Source organism: Gigantopelta aegis, chromosome 10, assembly GCF_016097555.1.
Source record: "Gigantopelta aegis isolate Gae_Host chromosome 10, Gae_host_genome, whole genome shotgun sequence".
Lineage (NCBI taxonomy): Eukaryota > Metazoa > Mollusca > Gastropoda > Neomphalida > Peltospiridae > Gigantopelta > Gigantopelta aegis.
The window spans coordinates 64,159,024-64,185,128 of record NC_054708.1 but is presented as its reverse complement, the minus strand read 5'-3'; the positions used below and the strand labels follow the sequence as shown (position 1 = coordinate 64,185,128).

At 37.6% G+C, this 26,105-nt stretch overlaps 1 protein-coding gene across 1 annotated transcript in view; it reads left to right on the top strand.

The window, feature by feature from the left end:
- The window catches only part of LOC121383086 (neuronal calcium sensor 1-like), a 47,094-nt gene that overhangs the window by 5,536 nt on the left and 15,453 nt on the right, over nucleotides 1-26,105 (top strand). Inside the window, exons 2-3 of the mRNA XM_041512860.1 lie at nucleotides 1,136-1,160; nucleotides 5,606-5,654. Coding sequence (XP_041368794.1) covers nucleotides 1,136-1,160; nucleotides 5,606-5,654 — 74 coding nt within the window. The remainder of the gene's footprint in view (nucleotides 1-1,135; nucleotides 1,161-5,605; nucleotides 5,655-26,105) is intronic.

Here is a 26,105-nt window from a genome sequence, read left to right as displayed (position 1 = left end):
TGGCAGAAACTCTGATCATATTGGTCATGAGCTTCATCCTCTTCATTGATGGCCTCACTGAGTTAATTCCTATCCACACTTTGAAGTTGATTATCCATATTAAAAAAAAAAAATCAATATTCCAACTTTATTATACACATGAAAATGCAGCTTGGAAAATTCTACTAGTTTTGTTTGAGTTGGTGTAGACCTATAGCTTCATTTAATCCTGGTAATTACTTGACTAAATTAGTCATCACCAATCATTGGTAGAGCTTTCCATGACAATTATAGTCTACAAGCACCCTCATTTAAGTTCTGCAAATAACCACAAAGAGGCAACATCAAAAAGTCTATTTTTTTGTCTTTTGTTTTTGTTTGGTCTTTTGTTTTTTAAATGCAAAGAAATCCAATTATTTTATTTTATTGTATGTGTTGGATGATTACTAAGAAAATAATGACTTGCCTGTCCCCCATATGGGTATTCTTAGAACAGCACAAGGGTGTTTTTAATTGCATTTGGATTAGATTTCTTTTTTTAATCTAGTAAAACTGGTTAGGTTTGATTTAATGCCTCAAGTTATTTTGAAGTTAATAGCATGGGGCCTAATTCACTAGACTCTCGCAACTTTGCGATCTCGCAGTGTAATGCTAAAAGCCTTGCAAAGAGGACGCTTTGTTGTCTAGCAGAGCCTAAGAGAGCTTTGTGAATTAGGCCCATGGCGTCATGGCAGGCCATCGGTCTACAGGCTGGTAGGTACTGGGTTCGGATCCCAGTCGAGGCATGGGATTTTTAATCCAGATACCGACTCCAAACCCTGAGTGAGTGCTCCGCAAGGCTCAATGGGTAGGTGTAAACCACTTGCATCGACCAGTGATCCATAACTGGTTCAACAAAGGCCGTGGTTTGTGCTATCCTGCCTGTGGGAAGTGCAAATAAAAGATCCCTTCCTGCTAATCGGAAGAGTAGCTCATGTAGTGGCGACAGCGGGTTTCCTCTCAAAATCTGTGTGGTCCTTAACCATATGTCTGACACCATATAACCGTAAATAAAATGTGTTGAGTGCGTCGTTAAATAAAACATTTCTTTCTTTCTTTCTTTGTTTCTGTTTTGTAAATTCTTTCTTCTGTAACCCAATTTGTTATTTATTTTCAGTCAGTCAAGTTGAACTACAGAATTGGTAAGTGTTAACAGTTCTGATTAATATCCACAAAACTTACTTTAGTAACACAGTAGCCATAACATTGGATTTAAAGCCGTAATTTAACCTAACTTTCAATTTTCACTTTTGACCCCAATCGTCCTTCAAGATCTTTGGTGGTCATAAAACCTACTGTAATACTGAACTATCAGTTATAATGTTTGCCCAATTAATTCACTATTATCATATAACCATTCCCCACAGCTAATATACCTTACAATTTTGGCAATTGTAAATTCTTATTAGAGTTCCCCTACTTTTTTTGAAGAGTATATTATACAATAGTGATATAAAATAATTTGTTAAAAGACTATAAAAGATACAGAAGTCATATTAAGGTGTACAATATAATTACTAGGGAATACATGGTTGTGAATGAAGGTGTTTCTGACATACTCTCCAGTTGTCGTCTGTTTTTGTCCTTGGCTTGTGTGGTCCAAATGAGCACCACTAGTAAATGCAATCTTGGAGTACCCAATGTAATAAAATTTTGGGTTGACACCGCGAATATTGGACAAGTCTGGCTTTTACCCAGGCCACTTTACTCAAATAGAGCTAAGTGAGGTAATGTCAGGTTATCTAAGTACTGGTAATCACTCTAATTATTATTTTAATTTTTTCAACCAAATAAAATAGCACTTGGACCAGATCATGGACTTCAACCAAATAGGACAATCCTGTTTTTTAAATACATTGTTGCACATATATATATATATATATATTTAAATATAGTGTTGCACATGCAAAACACAAGACCTTTTTCTTGTCTTTTTTAATACATTGGTACACATACAAATGCAGTTTTTTATTTTTATTATTGCACTTTTTTAATACAGTTTTACACATGTATATCAAAACACACCAGTTTTGCATATATCAAACACACCATTTTTTTTATATACCCCCATGTATTATGGTATGGCATTGTCTGTCTGTCCGTACATACGTCTGTTAACTGTTTCATGTCCGGATCATACCTTGCATACAGATGCATACAGGACCATCAAACCTCACATGTAGGAACAACTTAGGATAGTAGTATGTCACATACTATTACTAGGTCACTGTGACCTACTTTTCACGGTCTACTGCACATAACAGTAAATCCTTGTCCAGACCATATCTTGCATACAGATGCATACAGGACCATCAAACCTCACATGTAGGAACAACTTGGGATAGCAGTACTGCACATAACAGTAAATCCTTGTCCAGACCATATCTTGCATACAGATTCATACAGGACCATCAAACCTCACATGTAGAAACAACTTGGGATGGTGGTGTGTCACATACTATTACTAGGTTACTGTGACCTACTTTTTATGGTCTACTGCACATAACAGTAAATCCTTGTATGGACCATATCTTGCATACAGATGCATACAGAACCATCAAACCTCACATGTAGGAACAACTTAGATGGCTGTGTGTCGCATACTATTACTAGGTCACTATGACCTACTTTTCACAGTCTACTGCACATAACAGTAAATCCTTGTCGAGATCATATCTTGCATACATGCATACAGGACCACCAAACCGCATGTAGGAACAACTTGGGATAGCAGTACTGCACATAACAGTAAATCCTTGTCCAGACCATATCTTGCATACAGATTCATACAGGACCATCAAACCTCACATGTAGAAACAACTTGGGATGGTGGTGTGTCACATACTATTACTAGGTCACTATGACCTACTTTTCACAGTCTACTGCACATAACAGTAAATCCTTGTCGAGATCATATCTTGCATACATGCATACAGGACCACCAAACCGCATGTAGGAACAACTTCACATAATTAGAATTGAATCATACCCATAACATATTAATTAATATAGATATGGTTGTCCATCAAACTCCTGATGCGCATATCATGTACCTCATTAGTACTCTTGTTTAATACAATGTTACACATATCAACAGGCCAGGCTATGTTGTTTTACTGGCTAGCTAGGATTTTGTAGGGGGGGGGGGGGGGGGGGGGGGTTAACCCACACTACATGTATGATTTTATAAAATTAGTAAAAAAAAGGTCTGTCTTGTTTTAATACTGGTAGGATATTACAGTGGCGTAGTGAGGGGGCCACAGGGGCCATGCCCCCCCCCCCCCCCCACACCAGTCAAGCTTTTTTTTTCTTTTGTCTTTACTGTATTACATTTTATAAAATATACATACATACTTACAGTGTGGGTTGCACCCCCCCCCCCCAATAATGGGCCCCCCCCCCCCTCAATCTAAAACCCTGGCTGTGCCAATGGTTGCACATAATAGTGGAGAAGGAATGTGACATGAAACATGGGGAAGGTGGTGAAGTGCTTGTCAGGAGTCACATTACGTTTTCAAAACAATGTCTCATTTATATTTATGAAATAAAATGCAACAAGTTGTTGATATTTAGTTCATTAACAGATCTCTCCCCCCCCCCCCCCCCCCACCCCCTTTTTTTGGAAATCTAGTATCTAACAAAAGTACAAACAAAATATCTAAGAATATTGATCAGTAGGGACAGTGGGGGTGGGGGTGTTGATAAACATGTAGATAGTGTGAAATATTTTAGTTGCCAAATAAAACAATAGGTCGCAATTTAGAGGGCTGTGGAGAAAGGGGAATAACATTTTTGCATTACTTAATTATTGAACCGCCCCCAAAGGAGGGGCGGGATTTAGCCCAGTGGTAAAGCGTTCGCTTGATGCATGGTTGGTCTAGGATCCATCCCTGTCGGTGGACCCATTGTGTTATTTCTCATTCCAGCCTGTGCTCCACAACTGGTGTAACAAAGGCCGTGGTATGTACCACCCAGTCTGTGGGATGGTGCATATAAATGATCCCATGCTGCTAATCGAAAAGAGTAGCCCATGAAGTGGCGACAGCAGGTTTCCTCTTTCAAAATATGTGTGGTCCTTAACCATATATCTGACGCTATATAACCGAAAATAAAATGTGTTGAGTGCGCCCAAAGGATGATCTTGACAACAATTTATTTGTAATTGTTCAAAAAGCAGCACTTCGGTCAGAGGGTAAAAAGGGTAAAATGTTCTACCCTAAAATCTTGGAAATTGATGGATTAATTTTTATAATTTTAAGAAATATTATAATAAGAGAATAACTGTAAAATGTATCAAAGTACAAGAAATGCAGTGTCCTATTTCAAGAGCTTTCAAACCCCTATCCACCTAGTAGGGGCACCTATGATCTGTTTTGTTTTTAATTACATAGCCTCAAATTAGTTTCTGGAAGAAAGTCTTAGAATTACAAAAAGCTAACTAAGAAATGATACAGACATGATCCAATGCTCCACTGACACTTGACGTCTCTATACACATTGCCTGAGAAATTACATGATTTCTTCATTGTTTGATATGTAAGACTCAGTCATTCTTACACACATGTGTAAGAGGTGACCCATGGTAGATAAATATCACCTCCAACATGGAGATAACTTTTGTGACTGGCTTCTCCATGGTGAGGATGACCCAATCACCATGCAGAGCCATACCATCCAATAATATAAGGATGTCCGAAATAGATTGTTCTGTCACATCTAAGATAACATAAAAGTGATTATAGTATGACGCATAAGTTAACTGCTGCCCAAGTTCCGTAGATATATTTTAGTTAAAAAAAAACACTGGTTTTTGAGGATGTGTAAGAAATAGAATACTACATTCGTGTCTGTTAGATACCATTTATCTTATAACTCATTGTTTAAAAACATATCCAACTCACTTTTGCATGTTTTTTTAAAAACAATTCAATGCAACATAAATGGTATTCAGCAGCTTACTCATGTAGTATTCTCTATGTCAGTAAATATATTTCCTTTTAATATTTCACAATTTCTAAATACGTAAATGAGCAATATCATTTATTGTCCATTTGAGTTGGTTCTTTGCATCATAGTGTTATATTATTGCATTCACTGGCACAACAAGGATTTTATAGAGGGGGTGGGTGAGGGAGGGAGCAACTACACTGCCTATGTGCTATGCCATGGGACAATTTCAGACAAAGGTGGTGAGGAAAATCAAAAAGGTGTGATTGGGGGAGGCCATGGCCCACATACCTCCCCTGGCTACACTAGTGGTTCCATTGCACCTCGTACATTGTACAACCTTCTCAAATGTCTCCCTGGCTTCATCTTTATTATTACCTAAAAGGCTGAATCATCAGATATTTCTATCGCGACTGTTATTAAAGCAAGGACTTTGTGATAAAAATGCCATCCTTTGTTTGTCCCTGATGATTTTGATATTAAATATGAGTAGTTTGTTTGAGAAGATATTTTAAGTATGTTGTGAGGCATAAATAGTTTATCTTTAGCTGTGCTGACCTTTCAGAAGTAATAGAAGATACGCGTTAATATTCAGTAAGATGTGAATAATATTGTCTCAAAAGGTTTTTCTGTCGCCTAGGTACAAAGACTTCATGAAAGATTGCCCAAAAGGAGTACTTAAGAAGGAGGTAAGTCACCACTTAATATTTCTGTCCATCTATCCATCCGTCTGTCCATCCGTCCATCCATCCATCCATCCATCAATCCATCCTTCCTTCCTTCCTTCCTTCCTTCCTTCCTTCCTTCCATCCTTCCTTCCTTCCTTCCACCCTTCCATCCATCCATCCATCCATCCATCCATCCATCCATCCATCCATCCATCCATGCACATCCATCCTTTTCTCTGTGTGCCCATCTATCTGTCCATCCATCTGTCCATCCATCCGTCCATCCGTCCGTCCATCCATCCATTTATTCATAATTTTATTCATTCATTCATCCATTTATCCATCTGTCTGTCAGTTCATCCATCCATTTATCTATGCACCCATCCGTCTATCCGTCCATCCATTTAAACACATGTAACATGGAAAGAAATATGTGTATAATGACAGCCCAGCACATGGTTAATCTAGAGCAACATGTCTAACATCTGGTAGTTGTTACATGATCTAGAAAGGAGAAACCTGCTGCCATGATGCAGATAATGGTGCACTGCTTGGAGTATGAAAAACACAATGAGTCCACTGACAGAATTGAATCTTGTATCGGTACCCATAACACACAGGTAACCAGTTTATATTAATAAAACAATAGTGTTTAAATGGATGGATGGATGGACGGACGGATGGACAGATGGATGGATGGACAGACGGATGGATGGATGGATGGATGGACGGATGGATGGATGGATAGATGGACGGACGGACAGATGGACGGACAGATGGATGTATGGATGGACGGACGAATGGATGGACAAATGGATGGACGGACAGATGGATGGACAGATGGATGGACGGACAGAAACTCAGATGGAATATTGGGTGGATGGATGGAAAGCACATTGTAATATGTACATTACAAACCAAATACCTAATTTTTTATTGATCATTCCCAGATTATTATTTTCAGGACACATAACTGTTATCTCATTATCTTCTATATCTGTTCTGTGACTCCACCAACAAAGGCTAATACCATGCTTTTCTCATCCAAAGATAGAAATAATGATTTTAATCAAAAGGCACGTTCTTTCGAGTCAACATCTATGAAAAGAATTGCCGCCATATAGCTATAAGAGGCGTCCACCCTGCATTTAGTGTTAATGATCTCTTGATATATTTAACAGATGATATCTGGCGTGACACAGTACTTTAATAACATAATTCCCACACAACCTGTGCAGATTATTTCAGTTGGTTACAGATTTGGCGTTTGATTGACAGTCTGATAAGAGAGGTGTTATAGGTTTTGTTTTTTAAGACCATTCTAAAAAAAGCCCCAAAACACATTCTTTGATAGTTATGAGTAATGTTTTGTATATGGAAGATTCATCATGAGTGGGTTTTTTTATATGGCAGATATCAACTGAGTCTGTGTTAATTGGTATTTGTTGAGTCTCTGTCGAGACAAATACTGATTAACTAGACATGGTTGACATATTAACAAACATTAGTAGCATATTGTGTTTATCCTATAAGACTTCTAAATCAATATTCAATATTTAGTAAATCACAATTCTAAAGTTGCCTCCATCGGTAATAGGATGGGATGTAGCCCAGTGGTTGGTCAACGCATGGTTGGTCGGGGATCGATCCCCGTCGATGGGCTCATTGGGCTATTTCTCGTTCCAGCCAGTGCACCACGACTGGTATATCAGTATGTGCTACCCTGTCTGTGGGATGGTGCATATAAAAGATCCTTTGCTGCTAATCGAAAAGAGTAGCCCATGAAGTGGCGACAGCAGGTTTCCTCTCTCAATACCTATGTGGTCTTTAACCATATGTCCGATGCCATATAACCGTAAATAAAATGTGTTGAGTGTGTCGTTAAATAAAACATTTCCTTCCTTCTTTTATTGGACGATTTCTCATCCCAACCAATACACTGCAGCTGGTATATCAAAGGCCGTCAGTAATATGACATCATCACATTAGCACAAATGTAATTTGACGTCACATACTTTAACTAAATCTTATCTAAACATTACACTCAGGTGTACATGTCTTGTTGGCTTGTAAACAAATGACCCATTGATAGCAAAAAAAATAGTATCCAGGTTAATAATGGTGCACATCAGATGGATCTATGACATGGATATTATGGGTAAATTATTAGATAAATAGTTATATGCCTAGTTCACGTTTGACGGACTATATATCTCCATTATACTGTGTCTTGAGACCACTTTTTAATACTGACATCTCAACATGTATTTGACTTGAAACTGCATTAAGTCATTGGACCTAAGACTGGTAGGTACTGGGTTCAGAGCCCAGTTCAGGCTCCAGTTGAGAGTAAGCTTTAAATGCTCTCACTAAATGTACGCCCACTGTTTTCCCAGGACAGCATGTTTGAATGTTAAATGGATATAAAAACAAAACTTGATTTAACATGAATAAATGAGTAAATTAGCGAATGAAGTAACTAGTTGCATTTCTAAATATATTTTCCCTGTCTGTGGGATGGTACATATGAAAGATCCCTTGCTACTAATGGAAAAATGTAGCTGGTTTCGTCTGATGACTATAAATCAGAATTACCAAATGTTTGACATCCAATAGCCGATTATTAATTAATCAGTGTGCTCCAGTGGTGTCGTTAAACAAAACAAACAAACTTTTCCTAAATATATTTATAATATTTAAGCATTTAGAATTGATCATCAGCATTTGATTTTTTCTTGTAATGTGTCATTTTTCAAATCCTTTATCTTATTTACAATAAAGGTGCCATTTTTATTTAGATTCTTTATCTTATTTACAATAAAAGTGTCATTTTTCTATTCCTTTATCTTATTTACAATAAAAGTGCCATTTTTCTATTCTTTTATCTTATTTATAATATAGGGTTTTTTTCAAATGAAGTTTTCATGAAACTGATACCTCTTGGCAGAATCCCACCACCACTGATTTCCAATGTAAAAGATTACATGAACAATCATATACTGAATAGTCTACAAAATACACTGAGAAAATACAATAAGGGAGCACTTGGTATTGTAGAACATATATCAGTCACTATTAACCTCATTTCTATATAAAGTTAGTTTTGTTTAACAACAACTCTAGAGCACATTGATTAATTAATCATCGGCTATTGGATGTCAAACATGATCATTCTGACACGTAGTCATCATAGGAAACCCGCTACAAGGGATCTTTTATATGCACTTTCCCACAGACAGGAAAGCACATACCACAGCCTTTATGACCAGTTGTGGTGCACTGGTTGGACCGAGAAAACCCCCAATCAGTTGTAAGCACCTCAAGTGTGCACTCAACTGACTGAGCTAAATCCTGCCCCTGTCTGTATAACCCAGTGGTAAAGCGCTCGCTTGATGCACGGTCAGTTATGGGATCGATCCCCATCAATGGGCCTATTGGGCTATTTCTTGTTCCAGCCAGTGCACCACAACTGGTACACCAAAGGCCGTGGTATGTGCTATCCTGTCTATGGGATGGTGCATATAAAAGATCCCTTGCTGCTAATCGAAAAGAGTAGCCTATGAAGTGGCGGCAGCGGGTTTCCTATCTCAGTATCTGTGTGGTCCTTAACCATATGTCTGACGGCATATACTAGTAACCATAAATAAAATGTGTTGAGTGTGTCGTCAAATAAAACATTTCCTTCCTTCCTTCCTGTCTGTGTAAAGTACAAATATGTAAAGTGGGATTGAATATCAGTGAATGCCAGTAACACGGTTAACTTCCTAACAAGGGGCGGGATTTAGCTAAGTCAGTTGAGCTTGAGGTGCTTGTTTCGCAGGATCGAACCACCTCGGTGGATCCATTTAACTGACTGGGTTTTTCTCGTTCCATCCAGTACATCACAACTTGACAAATGTTGTGGTGTGTGTTTTTCTGTCTGTGGGAAAGTGCATATAAAAAATCCCTTACTGCATTAGTAAAAAATGTGCGGGTTTCCTCTGATGACTATGAGTCAGAATTACCAAATGTTTGACATCCAATAGCCGATGATTAATAAACCGATGTGCTGCAGTTGTGTCGTTAAACAAACCAAACTTTCACTTCCTAACACTATGGACAAGAATTTTGGTTGCAGTACCAGTGATCAATTATAATTTTAAAAAGGGTCAGTTTGGCTCTACCGATGTGATGATATTGATTATGAAAATTCATAATCGATGGTGTACTAAAATGTTAAGTGTAATTGTTCCTCAAGTTTAGATGATGGAATTGATATAAGTATGTTGTGTTGGTGTTTGTTTTTATGTGTACATAAAGACAAAATATATTAAACAGTTACTGAAGGTACAATTAGCCAGTTGAAAGGTCTCTGCAGGTGACCACAACAATACTGGTCATTAACTATTATTCACAAGACTGGTATATAAAAGATCCCTTGCTACTAATGGAAAAATGTAGTGGGTTTCTTCTATAAGACTATATATCAAATTATCCAATGATTGACAACCAACAGTTGATGATTAATAAATCAATTTGCTCTAATGGTGTTGTTCTGCATTCAAGCTATAGTTGATCATGCTTTAGATTTGGAGTCCAGTTGTGGTGATAAAAAACACTGTCTCTGTCAAGTCTTCTTTGGAACCCCAAAGCTTGACAGCCAGTGTTGCTCCGTTCGGACAGTGCTTCAACCTGGCTTCATCGTAGAGGGGGCAGAATTGCAGGATGTGCTCTGGGGACTGTGGTCCTGTTTTATTGTTCAATTTATCCATCTTATTTTCATATAATTCTAACCAGACTGTTGAATGATGGATGCAAACAAACTGATTATACTGGTGTAGGAAGCAGCAGCGATGGTTTTTATATATTTATACATGTATTTATATATATATGTGTGTGTGTGTGTGTGCCCCCCATCCCTCTTTTGGCACCTTCCTACGCCTGTGGATTATAACAAATGAAAAAGAAAGAAATGTTTTATTTAACGACGCACTCAACACATTTTATTTATGGTTATATGACGTCAGACATATGGTTAAGGACCACACAGATTTTGAGAGGAAACCCGCTGTCGCCACTTCATGGGCTACTCTTTCCGATTAGCAGCAAGGGATCTTTTATTTGCACTTCCCACAGGCAGGATAGCACAAACCATGGCCTTTGTTGAACCAGTTATGGATTACTGGTCGGTGCAAGTGGTTTACACCTACCCATTGAGCCTTGCAGAGCACTTACTCAGGGTTTGGAGTCGGTATTTGGATTAAAAATCCCATGCCTTGACTGGGATCCGAACCCAGTATCTACCAGCCTGTTGACCGATGGCCTAACCATGATGCCACCGAGATGATTCCCAAAACTAGTTAGTGTTGATGTGATCCCTGATTCCTTTTCATCAATGTACATGTAGTTGAAACATTGTATGTGTTTGAATGCGCCTCTGGTATCTTCTTATGAAACTGCTTGGAGCAATACTTATCTTCATTACTATTTTATATACCATCTTCCGGGCTTAGCTTTTTAGGTAGTAAGACTTGTGGATTGTATACAGTCAGTTTATGGTGTGTTGAAAAGGGAAACACATAAATTTATTAAAACTGTAGTTGTGTTGTAATTTGCATCAACTGAGGATATTTTAGGATGGAAAAGTGCACGGGATTGCAGTTATAACAAGTTATGGTTTGTTTTGTTTAATGACACCACTGGAGCACATTGATTTATTAATCATCGGCTATTGGATGTCAAACATTTGGTAATTTTGACATGTTGTCTTAGAGAAGAAACCCACTACATTTTTCCATCAGTAGCAAGGGATCTTTTATATGTGCCATATTACAGACACCATAGCAGATACCATGGCCTTTGGTATACCAGTCGTGGTGGACTAGCTGGAACGAGAAATAGTCCAGTGGGCCCACCGATGGGGATCGATCCTAGACTGGCCACACATCAAGTCAGCACTTTAACACTGAGCTACATTCCACCCCCTTGCAGTACTGGTAAAAGATTTCAAATCCTTCTTTGATGAACATGTGGAGAAAAACAAACATGAGAGAGATAAAGAAAGAAAATAATGATTTAAAAAAGGAAGAAACAATTTCAAATATTAGTTGATCAGGTTAGGACAAATAAAGTAACTAAAGTTAAAAGTTTGTTTTATTTAACGACGCCACTAGTGCACATTGATTTATTAATGATCGGCTAGTGGATGTCAGTATAGTAACTGAAAGTCAGTACAGTAACTGAAAGTCAATAAAGTAACTGAAAGTCAATAAAGTAACTGAAAGTCATTACAGTAACTGAAAGTCAATACAGTAACTGAAAGTCAATATACTAACTGAAAGTCAATAAAGTAACTGAAAGTCAATATACTAACTGAAAGTCAATACAGTAACTGAAAGTCAATACAGTAACTGAAAGTCAGTATACTAACTGAAAGTCAATAGAGTAACTGAAAGTCAATAGAGTAACTGAAAGTCAATACAGTAACTGAAAGTCGATACAGTAACTGAAAGTCAATAAAGTAACTGAAAGTCAATATACTAACTGAAAGTCAATACAGTAACTGAAAGTCAATACAGTAACTGAAAGTCAGTAGAGTAACTGAAAGTCAACAGAGTAACTGAAAGTCAACAGAGTAACTGAAAGTCAGTAGAGTAACTGAAAGTCAACAGAGTAACTGAAAGTCAATATACTAACTGAAAGTCAATATACTAATATATATGACTGTTAAAAAAAGATGAAAAAATTGAATTTAATAAATTTGTAGTGTCAACACAAATGAGATTAACATAAAGTAATTTTGTCTTTATATCCTTAATTAGTTCATTTGTATAGAGGAATTCTTGAAAATACAAGGACTCCATAATTACCAGTACAGTTAAATATTTGGCTTTATATAACCTTTGTAAAATTAATAAATATCAGCTACAAGATATGTACGGTACAAAGCACAGAAAATGACCAATGTTTATTTTACGACATCCCATTCCAATTAATGCTATGGTATCTTCATGTGTACATAAAACAGGGGCGGCATAACAACTGAGCAGATTTTTTTGTTGTTGAAAATTTTGAAGATTCCTCCGCCTGTACTGTGTGCATGAGGTAACAGGGTTATCTCACGGATATTAGTGTCTGGTGTAAGGACCCAGAACACCATGTGTCAGAGATATCTGGTTTGTCAGCTTTACTGTCTGCTAATATGCAGATCCCTCTCAGATTTCACCAGTATTCAATATAGGAAAAGTTCACCGTGTAGTAACCAGTAAAGTTTCTCGTGTATGAATATTAAAGTTTTTCGTGTATTAACATTCAAGTTTCTCGTGTATTAACATTCAAGTTTCTCGTGTGTTAACATTCAAGTTTCTTGTGTATTAACATTCAATTTTGTTGTGTATTAACATTCAAGTTTCTTGTGTGTTAACATTCAAGTTTCTTGTGTATTAACATTCAATTTTGCTGTGTGTTAACATTCAAGTTTCTTGTGTGTTAACATTCAAGTTTCTTGTGTATTAACATTCAATTTTGTTGTGTATTAACATTCAAGTTTCTTGTGTGTTAACATTCAAGTTTCTTGTGTATTAACATTCAAGTTTCTCGTGTATTAACATTAACGTTTCATGCTCACAGCTAGCTACTAGTATATTAGACAAAAACAAAAGTTACAAGTTTGTTTTGTTTAACGACACCACTAGAGCATATTGGTGATTAATCATCAGCTTTTGGATGTGTCAAGCATTTGGTAATTCTGATACACAGTCTTAGAGAGGAAACCCAAGTGGTACATTTTTGCATTAGTAGCAAGGGATCTTATATATACACTTTCCCACAGACAGGACTATTTTGTTGGGTACTGGTTGGGATGGAAAAATAAAATCAGTGAATGGGTCCACCGAAGGGTTTCGATCCCATCACTAATGCACATCAGGTGAGTGCTCTACTGACTGAGCTAGATCCCGCCTCAAGTGACAGAAGTGTTCAGTAGAGAGAGAGAGAGAGAGAGAGAGAGAGAGAGAGAGAGAGAGAGAGAGAGAGAGAGAGAGATACACAGAGAGAGAGACAGACAGAGAGATGGGGGGGGGAGGGGAGAGAAAGGTGAAAGAGATGGGGGATAGGGGGAAGATAGAGGGGGATACAGAGGGGGAGAGAGGGGGGAGAAAGAGACAGAGAGAATCAAGCCTGTCTTAAATGACCATACAAGATAGTAGTCAAAAGCAACTGCTTGAGACAGGTGACCGCTGAATACAGTGCCACTTTTATCCTTTAAAATGTTTGCTATTTATCATTCTTTCTTGTGACAGGTGACAGAAGTGTTCAGTAACATACACAAAAGAGGGGCCGGATTTAGCTTAGTCGCTTGAGTGCTCGCTTAAGGTGCTTGCGTCGCGGGATCGAACCACCTCTGTGGATCCATTCAACTGTTGGGTTTTTTTTTGTTCCAAACAGTGCACCACAACTGGTCAAAAGCTGTGGTATGTGCCTTCCTATCTGTGGGAAAGTGCATATAAAAGATTCCTTTCTGCATTAGGAAAAATGTAGCAGGTTTCCTCTGATGACCGGCCTCGGTGGCGTCGTGGTAGGCCATCAGTTTACAGGCTGGTAGGTACTGGGTTCGGATCCCAGTTGAGGCATGGGATTTTTAATCCAGATACCGACTCCAAACCCTGAGTGAGTGCTCCGCAAGGTTCAATGGGTCGGTGTAAACCACTTGCACCGACCAGTGATCCATAACTGGTTCAACAAAGGCCATGGTTTGTGCTATCCTGCCTGTGGGAAGCGCAAATAAAAGATCCCTTGCTGCTAATCGGAAGAGTAGCCCATTTAGTGGCGACAGCAGGTTTCCTCTCAAAATCTGTGTGGTCCTTAAACCATATGTCTGACACCATATAACCGTAAATAAAATGTGTTGAGTGCGTCGTTAAATAAAACATTTCTTTCTTTCTTTTCCTCTGATGAGGCAGTGATGACTACGTGTCAGAATTACCAAATATTTGACATCCAACAGCTGATGATTAATTAATCAATGTGGTCTAGTGGTGTGCTTAAACAAAACACTGAAACAAACAAATACACAAAAGAAAATGTAGCTTGGATATTTGGTGAAGATGTTTGAAGAGATTTGGGATATGAAGATAAATTATTTTGACAGAACTTGTTTACATGCATTAGACACACATCAAGTGGTCCCATCTAGTTCCATCCAACAAGGATTAGATTTAATTAGCATTGCATGAATTCAAATTCTATTTTTCTTAAGCTGGGGTTTTAACCTATGATGTTCCAGGTACTGTGAATATTTTCCCCTTTTCACTATATATATTCTTAAAGTTTTAGCCTAATTATATCAATGCTGAAATGCAACTTTTATGGATACCATAGTTAAAACATTTAAATATTTTAATAATGCCCTCCACAATTCCACCCCACTCAACCACCACAGTTGAATGTTATAAAATGCTCCTGTACATTGCTGTGGAATGCATCTGATTGCCTTTGGGTAAGCTAAGTTTGTCATTTGTAGATTCCTCTACTACATGTATGCCAATACATCGCATGAAGTAGTAAGTAAATGAAAAATGAAAATAAACTTGTGAGAGAATGGATTCCAAATTAATCAGTGTTCTAGCTAGCAATAAATAGAAGGGCGCTGCGCCCTCCCCCGTTTTGTACTGCCCTGCCGTGTTTGTTTTCACACCGCCCCTGATTATCGCCGCCCTGCCCTAATTCATTGTCAAGCAAAAATACAAAATCTTGCTTTCCTCTCAAAGCGTGTACAGTGTTGTTACGAGTCTGAATTCCCAACTAAAAAATGTTTGACAGTACATTGTTTGGCCACAGTTGTGAAAGCCGACAGCAGTAACGTGATATGTTTTGTTCTTTTCTATTGTTAGTCGATATGACTGCAGACAAGCGGACAGGCAGTCTTACAAAGCTTGAATGCGAAATAATCCTCACACCATCATGCACATAACCACACACCACCTAGCAAACACCTAGTTGAAAGTAGACCATCATGATACCCTTCGACAGAACGTCAAATGCGAAATTTATTAAATTAAAGTAAATTTTTGAAAGTAATTTTTGCCTTTGCCAATACCCAGACCAAGATACATATAGTTTTAACTGATGTCAGTAGTCCTTATCAATGACACATCGATTACATCTTTATAATATGGCACAGAGTAAACTAGCAACACTGGTTATTTGGTCTATGAAGGCATAACTGTTTTGTTAAAAGCATGTCTACAAAAAGCTATTTAATGAAATCTATCTAAACCTTGACATGCAATAATAGCCGTTTTTAAATGCAGTGAGCAACTTGTTACAAATATATCCTTATGTCAGTTTTTAAATTTGTTTGGTCTTTTATTTCTTTATTTCTTTTTATTTATTTCTAATCATTCTCTTTTTTTCATTTCTTGATTTCTTTTAATTATTTCATTTATTTATTTTAAATTACATTTGGGCATGATATTAAATGGTATAAATACTATATATAATAAAAAAAGAATATGATTTTTTAGGTGATCCAACCTTTTGTAAAACATTTTAATAGTTAAAGTTTGATTTTATTTAACGACACCACTAGAGCATATTGATTTATTAATAATCGGCTATTGGATGTCAAACATTTGGTAATTTTGAAATTTAGTCTTAGAGAAAAACCCGCTACTTTTTTCCATTAGTTTCATCGTTTATATACACCATCCCAAAGACAGGATAGGACATACCACGGCACATTTCAGGCGTGTTGCACTGGCTGGAATGAGATTTTTTTTAATAGTGTCTATATTTAGTACATTAGTATAATAATATTGCATATGGCGATGAATGTACTGTTTCATCAAACATCCAAATTTAAGAATAATAAATTTGGGTTTAGAAATTGATTGTCCCCCTCCCTCCAAAAATGTTTTGTAAATTAAAACCAGCATAGATATGCCTACATATATGATATTTATGAATGTGAAAAATTCGATGATATCCAGCACTTGCCTCAAAAATAAGATTTTCGCGTTAAAAATTCCCTACAATTAAATTGGCGCCCTGCCCCATCAAAATCCTAGCTAGAACATTGTTAATACTTCATTATTTCTGAAGACTAAAGTTGATGAATGGTAACTAATAGAGCACACATCCATTAATTAGCAGTACAAGTGGTAAACAAAAAGGAAAGAATGATAAATAGCAAACATTTTAAAGACTAAAAGTGGCACTCTGTATTCAATGGTCACCTGTCTCAAGCAGTTGCTTTTGATTACTATCTTGTATGGTCGTTTAAGACAGGCTTGATTCTCTCTGTGTCTTTCTCCCCCCTCTCTCTCCCCCTCTCTCTCCCCCTCTCTCTCTCCCCACTCTCTCCTCTTTAACCCCCTCACTCTTCCCATCTCTCTCCTCCTCTCCCCCATCTCTTTCACCTTTCTCTCCCCCTCTCTCCCTCCCCCCCCTCTCTTTCTCACTCTCTCTCTTTCTCACTCTCTCTCTGTGTCTCTCTGTCTCTATCTGTCTCTCTCTCTGTCTCTCTCTCTCTCTCCTCCCCCTCTCTCATTCTCTCTCTCTCTCTCTCCCCTCTCTCTCTCTCTCTCTCTCTCTCTCTCTCTCTCTCTCTCTCTCTCTCTCTCTCTCTCTCTCTCTCTCTCTCTCTCTCTCTCCCTCCCTCCCTCCCTCTCTCTCTCTCTCTCTCGATAATTTTGTATTTATTTACTTTTATTTTTTCCACATTAAAAATAAAGCATAACTATCTTTTCCCCACAATTCCACAATACTCAGCCAGGCGAAAAATTTATATCTTTAAAGTGAAGCAGGAAATGTTTATTTCTATTTCTAACCTGTTATCATGAGATGTTTTTAAAAGAATTTTTACAACTAAGCATCAAACATCATTAAGTGAGCTTATCTTTTCAGTTAAAAACATGCTATAAACAGAGCCTGGAGGTCTGATCCTCCAGATGGGTGGTCGAGTAATAGACTGTTAACAAGACTTAGCCATGCAGATCAATACTCCAGTCCATCTATCACTAATGAGATGGCCACAAATACAAATCCAAAAATAATACCTCCAACAAGATCATTTATAGCTGTGCACAAATAAGTTGTAAGGATAATTGGACGTACATGTACTCTTGATGTTTGATTAATGATGGCTTCCTGTGAACATTAATTACCATGCATTTATATTTTCTAGGTTGTTTTTTTTTTGGGGGGGGGGGGGGTTTCTTTATTTGTTTTGGGGTGGGTTTTTTAAAAATGATTTTATTAGTCCTCTACCTACCCAGTGCTTATAGGAATAATATTTGAGGTGGGGGTGGGGGACAGACTCTAACCACAGCCTCTGGTCGGGGTGGGGGTGAGGTGGGGAGGCGTAGAGTTTAAAAGCCTTATTTTTATCTATTTATTTAAGGATTGTCTGTTGTTTCTTTTACGTTCATCGGGGTATGAACAAAAAAAGTCATCCGCAAACTGTGTGAATCGGCGAAGCCGTTCTCACATAAGTTTGCGGATGATTTTTGTTTTTCATACCCAGATGAACGTAGAAGAAATAACAGACAATACTTATAATTAAATTTGAATGATACATGCTAATAATAACACTAAAACGTCATATTTTATTTTGAATAATTTTTTATCCATAAACAATAACGCTCATTAAGACAACTTGCCATATAAACTGACGTCATCACATATGACATTCCCTGACGACGTAATTTTTACGTTCATCGAAAAATGAACAAACTCCCGTTGCTACGTCTGGACCAATCGGATGACGTGTGTGTGTGAGTGTGTGAGTGTGTGTGTGTGTGCATGCATGGACATAGCTCCCTAGCCCCCCCCCCCCCCCCCCCAGGTTCCTATGGGCCTGCTACCAGTCCAAAGGGAGGAGACTATAGGTTTTGTCTCTGTCTGTCCATCTTTTTTTGGACTTTTCTCTGTAATGCCTCAAGATGTTGATCCGACATTTTGTGTGTAGATTTTACCATGTAGAGTTACAAATCAAGTTTGAGTTTTGTTAGGATTTGCTCATTTATGACATGGTTATGTCCCTTGAACTTAGTAGACATTACAACCATCACTGGTTTCCAGACTTTCTTTGTAAAGCATCACGATATTGGGCTGAAATACTGCATATAGCTTTATCATGTAAAGTTACAGAACAAGTTTGAGTTTCATGGTGATATGCTCATTTTAATCTATGGGTCGTATTATGGTTTGATGTTGTCCGTCTGTCTGTCCGTCCGTACATCTGTCTGTTAACTTTTTCTTGTCCAGATCATATCTTGCATACAGATGCATACAGGAGAATCAAACCTTATATGTAGGAACAGCTTGGAATGATGATGAGTCTCTTACTATTACTAAGTCACTGTGACCTACTTTTCACGGTCTACTGCACATAACAATAAATCCTTGTCCAGACCATATCTTGCATACAGATGCATACAGGACTTGGAATGGCAGTGTGTCGCATACTATTACTAGGTCACTGTGACTTACTTTTCATGGGCTACTGCACATAACAATAAATTCTTGTCCGGATCATATCTTGCATACAGATGCATACAGGACCATTAAACCTCACATGTAAGAACAACTTGGGATGGTGGTTGGTCCAAAACAAACTGTTCATCCATTCCATTGCAAAAATTTCATATAATTAGAATTGAATCATACCCGTAACATATTCATTAATATAGATATGGTTTTCCATCAAACTCCTGATAGGCATACCATGTACCTCACTGGTACTCTTGTTGACAGAGTTATGGCCCTTGAACTTAGGAACTATTACAACCACCAGTTTTCTAGACGTTTCTTGTAATGTGTTAAGATACTGAGCTGATATTTTGCATGTAATGTTGTAACTGTCTTGTAAATTTCCAGATCAGATTGGACTTCCCTTTTTGACAGAGTTTTGGTTCTTGAACATAGGAAATATTACAACCATCTCAGCATTACAGTTTTCAAGACTTTTATTTGCAATACATCAAGAGATTGACTTGAAATTTTGGTGCATAGCTTTATAATTTTATTCGTATATTACATCCCCATGAAAATTTTATGGGCCTTGTAGACCTAAATAAGAATAAAATATATCTGAACCATAGGAGTATTAAGCATATTCACATATTTTAGTTTTAATTAAAGAATTTTACCTATAATTGATTTGATATATTTTATATAAAATCATTTAAATTTTGATGACAAGTGCTCCTATAATACATACAATATAACTGATACCAGAATCTCTCTGGCCTGGATTTGGTATGTCCTAAAACGCCACACCTTTGCAGATATTTTTTTTCATCATCATTACCATACCATGGCCTTCAATATACCAGACAGTGCTATATCAATTGAGATGTGTGTATTAACCTTTTAAATTAAGTGTTAGTGAGAATCTATGTTTTTAAGAGGGGCCCATTGGGATATTTCTTGTTCCCGCCAGTGCTCCACAACTGGTGTAACAAAGGCTATGCTGTCTGTGGGATGGTGCATATAAAAGATCCCATAATGCTAATCAAAAAGAGTAGCCCATAAAGTGGCGACAGCGGGTTTCCTCTCTCAATATCTGTGTGGTCCTTAACAGTATGTCCGATGCCATATAACTGTAAATAAAATGTGTTGAGTGTGTCGTTAAATAAAACGTTTCCTATGTTTTTAAGTAACAAATGCTGCTTGATGGTATATGGCGAGGTGCATTGGGTTGTAGGAGCAACCCTTCTCTGAACAAATTCATTTTCCCCATTTCAACAAATAATCCATGAGTGCTATAGCAAAGATTATGGTATGTGCTGTCCTGTGGAAAAATGTGCATAAAACACCTCTTGCTGGTAGTTAAAATTAGTCATGTTGTGGAAATGGGTTTATTTCATATTTCCTTGCATCAAGTATCATAGTTACCATATGTTAGACAGGAATGTGCTGTGGTGTTATTGAACAAACATTTCACATCCAATAGCCGATGATTAATAAATCAATGTGCTCTAGTGGTGTCATTAAACAAACATTTCACATCCAATAGCCGATGATTAATAAATCAATGTGCTCTAGTGGTGTTAGACTTTAAACTTTAAACAAGCCTTCCTTTCTTTGTTTTAAAACTGGTATATAGATACAGTGAGACCTTAATAAGAGAGAGAATATCTCTCCAGCAGTGCTATAAAACACCTCCGTCTCTGATTAATAATACCCTGTTTGATCCTGTCAAAGATTTGTGTTTTGTTCTTCTTGAAACCAGAAAGGCCAATAATTGGATAATTCCAATCCAACAGCTTGTGGTGGATTATCTACTCAATGGCACGAGTTAAAGGGATTTGTTCTGATCGACTGATTGTTGTGAAAATATGACGTATGTTATGAAGGTAGGTTTGTGCGTTGGACCATATGACATAATGTTTTGTCCAGGGTAATACATATGGCTTCATTTGGTGGTGACCGCCCAAGCTTGATACTTGTCCAGGCCAATGTAATGTGCGTAATATGGTTTGTTACAGCGGATTAAATTCTTGTGTTTTCATTCACTGAACTGGCCAAGGAACTGATAGCCTATAGGACATCGGACATCCGTAAGACAAGGTTGCAACATGACCTCGGATGACCTAAGTGTGCATAAGATTAAGACACATAATTCCGTGGCCCATTACGGACCTTGGAATGTGTCGAGTGCCAGAGACCAGTTGAAGTTGTCCGAACGCCTTGCACTTCGGCCTCCACCACAGGCACACTGCAAGAATTATTCCCACAGAGACAGAGTTAATGTTGAAGAACAACAAAAAACAGTCCATCTGCACAGACAAAAAGAGCCACGTCCAGTTATGGTGGACAAAGAAGAAGGTAGTGTGAAGGTGAAAATAAGTGACAGTTCCAAAGACTTGCACCAGTCAGACATCCGTCCCGTGACCAGTGCCAGCAGATATTTGGAACACGACAAGACGATGGAACATTCTTCAAAACCAAGACTAATTAAATCTGGTGTTTCGCAGGCTTCAGTTGTGGGTGGTCGCAGCGTCACTTCAAAGGAACTGGACTCCATAGTCTCGCGGCTAGTTCGTCCGACTGTAGCCAGCCGCGGTGGTGTCGACCTATTGGATAAGGACTTTGTTTACATAAAGCCGAGGCCTCGCAAGACGATGCCCAAGGTTCCCGGCCTGGAGCGTAGATATCTCGGTCTGCAGTCGGTTACTCACGAGGAAATGAAGGCGATTATTTCTCGACTAACAAAGATGACGACGGCGTACACTGCCAAGTTTGGTCGAAATCACAACATATGGGTGGACGATTCACCGCGGCGGAATTTCGCACAAAAGACTTGAACAATGGAATTTTGAACTGGAAACAAAGAACTTTTAAAAAATGACAGAAACAGTGGATAAATATGATACGTAAACACTTTCTTAAGGTTACATTATCACATCTGTATGGCATAATTGTGACATTATCACATCTGTATTGCGAAATTGTGGCATTATTACAGCTGTATTGCATAATTTTGGCAATATCTCAGTTATATTGCATAATTTTTACATTATCACAGCTGTACTGTATAATTTTGACATTATCACAGCTGTACTGTATAATTTTGACATTATCACAGCTGTACTGTATAATATTGACATTATCACAGCTGTATTGCATAATTTTGACATTATCACAGCTGTATTGTGTAATTTTGGATATAGTTGGGGGGTTTTGTATTTGAAAATGCATGTACATGTAGTTTCGACTAAAAAGTCAATATGTCTTAAATTAAGATAATTCAATTGGTGACAATGAAAAAAACTTTGACAGGACATATTTTTAGCTGTTTACATGATTTTAACTTGTATTTACCATTGTTGCCACATAAAGCATGGTGTATAAGCCCAGTTACTAGTGGATAATTTCAGTAATAAACAGTCTGAATTATTTTGTTTAACAAGATTTTTTTCTTTTACAATATATAATTTATATTTAATAAAAATAAAGTCTCTGTAAAATTCTCAATGTTTTATCAACTAAATGTTGATATTGTCAGGAAAACCCCCCAAAACCCCAGGAGTGCTGCATTTAAAAAAAAAGAGGTGAAAACTGAACTAGCAAATGTTAACTGTTATATACGGTATAATAGGTATAATACCTATGTTAGCATTTAGTTAATATTTTCCATGACAGAATTGTGCAGTATAACAATATCATACATACAATAACTGAAAATGTAGTATAATTAAATAAATACATAATATTTATCATAAGTGTCGGTTTAGGTTAAGGTTTGTTTTATTTAACAACACTACTAGAGCACATTGATTTATTAATCATCGGATATTAGATGTCAAACATTTGGTCATTTTGACATAGCCATAGAGAGGAAACCTGCTACATATTTCCATTAGTAGCAAGGGATCTTTTATATGTACCATCCCACAGACAGGACAGCACATACCACAGCCTTTGATATACCAGTTGTGGTGTACTGGCTGGAATGATTGGTGTAGTGTACCATGTTATTGGAGCATTTAGCACTTATAATGAGCTTGTCAGTATGATATGACAATATCAGTGTGGCAAACTCTGCACATATTACATGTTTGAAATACTTAAAACTTGAGTTAAATCATCTATATATTTCCATGACTATAAATGAAATGAGCCTGTAACAGTTGACCTGACTTTAATAACAGGTGACATCTCAAACTGAAACTTGGTACAGAGTACTACTCCATCTCAGTTCTGATCCCACAACACACAGCTTCTTTGTTGAAAGTGATGAGCGGTGAGGACCAACAGTGAATTACTTAACTTGTCACGTCTAAATGGACATTGCATCAGCGGCTGCATTCATTGCAGAGATTTGTATCATGAGCAGGCCTCGGGAACAATTTCACTGGTTTCTGCCCTGTCAAGTTCATTTACCATTCTTTGAGAGAGCTAAGCTAGGGAGCATTTCATAATACGGTGGCACACTCATGCCAGCTGAACACAGCGAATTGATGGCCATCACAGTGAATTACATCTGAATATCCTTGTCACTGAGGACTACTTAATACTTTTATTCCCAGACATGTGACAGATTGCTGTTTTATATATCTCACACGGTCCAGACTGTATTTTCATAGCAAAGGAAATTGGGGGGGGGGGGGGGGGGGGGGAGCAACAACACATCGTCCTTGAAAATCTTTTTTTTTATACTACACCGCAAGATCACCCAGTTGTGAGAATTGAATCAATTAGAATCCAGATTTATCAAACTTGTTGGTATTTATAGCATCTGTTGAAGGTACATGCACAGAAATTACTGTTATTTATTCTTTCATTTATAGCATCTGTTGAAGGTACATGCACAGAAATTACTGTTATTCATTCTTTCATTTATAGTTACTTTCCTGCTTATATCCAATTAACGTTCATGCACACTGTCCTGGGCACACACCTCAGCTATCTGGGCTGAAGGTTAGTTGTTTCTGGTTTATGGTTACTGAGAGAGAAGTAGGTATAGTGGTCTAGCTTACACCTACCCATTGAATTGTTAAAACGTTCCCTGGGTAGAAACCGGTACCGGGATGTGAACTCAGTATTTACCAGTCTTAATTAAGTCTGATGGTTTAACCACTACACCACCGAGGTCGGTCTTGGTATTTATAGATTCTGTTACAGGTACATTTACAGACATTACTGTCATATACTGACTGACATACAGTATTACTAACATACAGGACACACAAAAGACAACATAATATATATATACCGGTAATTACATCACAAATCATAAAAGGCTGTGATGTAAGATTCTTAGAACCAAATATTATCAATATCATGTTATCTATTTTGCTCAGTATACAAGCCAATTAGAACCAACTTGATATAGATATAATTACATCACAAATCATAAAAAACCAAAGCTGTGATGTAAGTTTCTTACAACCAAATATTATCAATATCATGTTTTCTATTTTGCTCACTATACAAGTCAATTAGAGCCACTGAGTACAAAGATGTCTTTGATGGGCCTGTCAACTCCAGATTTAATTAAGCAAAGCCACCACCATCTGCATCATGGGGAAAAAGATGTGTGTGGCACTAAGAATGAAGTTAGCCTTCAGATACTGTAACCTCCGGGTTATCAGGAACCACAACAGACACCTGGAGTTGGTTACACAGCCAATCAGTATTTTTATTCTACAAATTCCTCAAATAGTTTATGGTGAGTTTTTTAATAACACTTCTTGAGGACATTGATTTATTGGATATTGGCTATTGGATGTCAAACATTTGGTAGTTTTTACATATAGTGTTGGAGAGAAAACCCGATACTTTTTTTTTTTCATTAGTAGCAAGGGATCTTTTATATGCATCATCCCACAGACAGGGTAGCCACATACCACGACCTTTGTTATACGGTACCAGTCGTGTAAATAATAGTTAATGACCAGTATTGTTGTGGTCACCACAGAGACCTTACAATTAGCTAATTGTACCTTCAGTAACTATTTAACTATTTAATGATATATGCCAGTCATGGTACACTGGCTGGAACGAGAAATGACCCAATGGGCCTTCAGCTTAGATTGATCCTAGACCGAGCATGCATCGGGCAAACACTTCACCACTGAGCTACCACAGCCCACCTCTCATCAAATAGAGTTGGTACAAAATTCATAATATGTTACATATTTTATATATGATGGTATATAGAATCCTGTATTTGAAGGTTTGTGAAAGACCATAGATCCTTTGTTATTGATCATTCATTCATTCATAGTTATTTTCATGCTTGTATCCAGTTAAGGTTCAAGAACGCTGTCCTGGGTACACACCTCAGCTATCTGGACTATCTGTCCAGGACAGAGGGATAGTGAGAGAGAAGTCAGTGTAGTGGCCCACCCACTGAGTCATTAAACTCGCTGTAGGTGGGAGCCAGTACCAGGAGGCGAACCCAGTACCTACCAGTTTTTAAGTCTGATGGCTTAACCACTACATTACAGAGGCCAGTCGTTACTGATCAGTAGGATTTAGCCTACGTCATGTTTAGCAGACTTAAGACTGGTAGGTACTGGGATTACATCCTGGTACCAACTCCCACACAGAGCAGGTTTAATGATTCATTCGTTAGGTATAAGGCCACTACACCGACTTCTCTCTCACTAACCAGCAACAACTAACCACTAACCACCAACAACTAACCACTAACCCACTGTCTTGAACAGATAGCGGAAGTGTATACCATGGTCCCTGCTTTACGCACCGATCTTAGTACTAAGATCACCTTAGGTGCATTTACTAGTTATACACTTAATGTGATCTTATCTTATGTCTAAGATCACTTTGTAAAACGGGGCCCAGGACTGCGTGCTTGAACTTTAATTGGATATAAGCATGAAAATAAGTAAAAACAAACAGACAATCTGTTACAGCAGCGTATTTTTAAGTTCTTCATTCTCCAGACTAAGTTTCACATGCAGTTACTATATTTTTTTTACTTATATACCTAATAGCCGATGATTAATGTCTTGGAGGTGT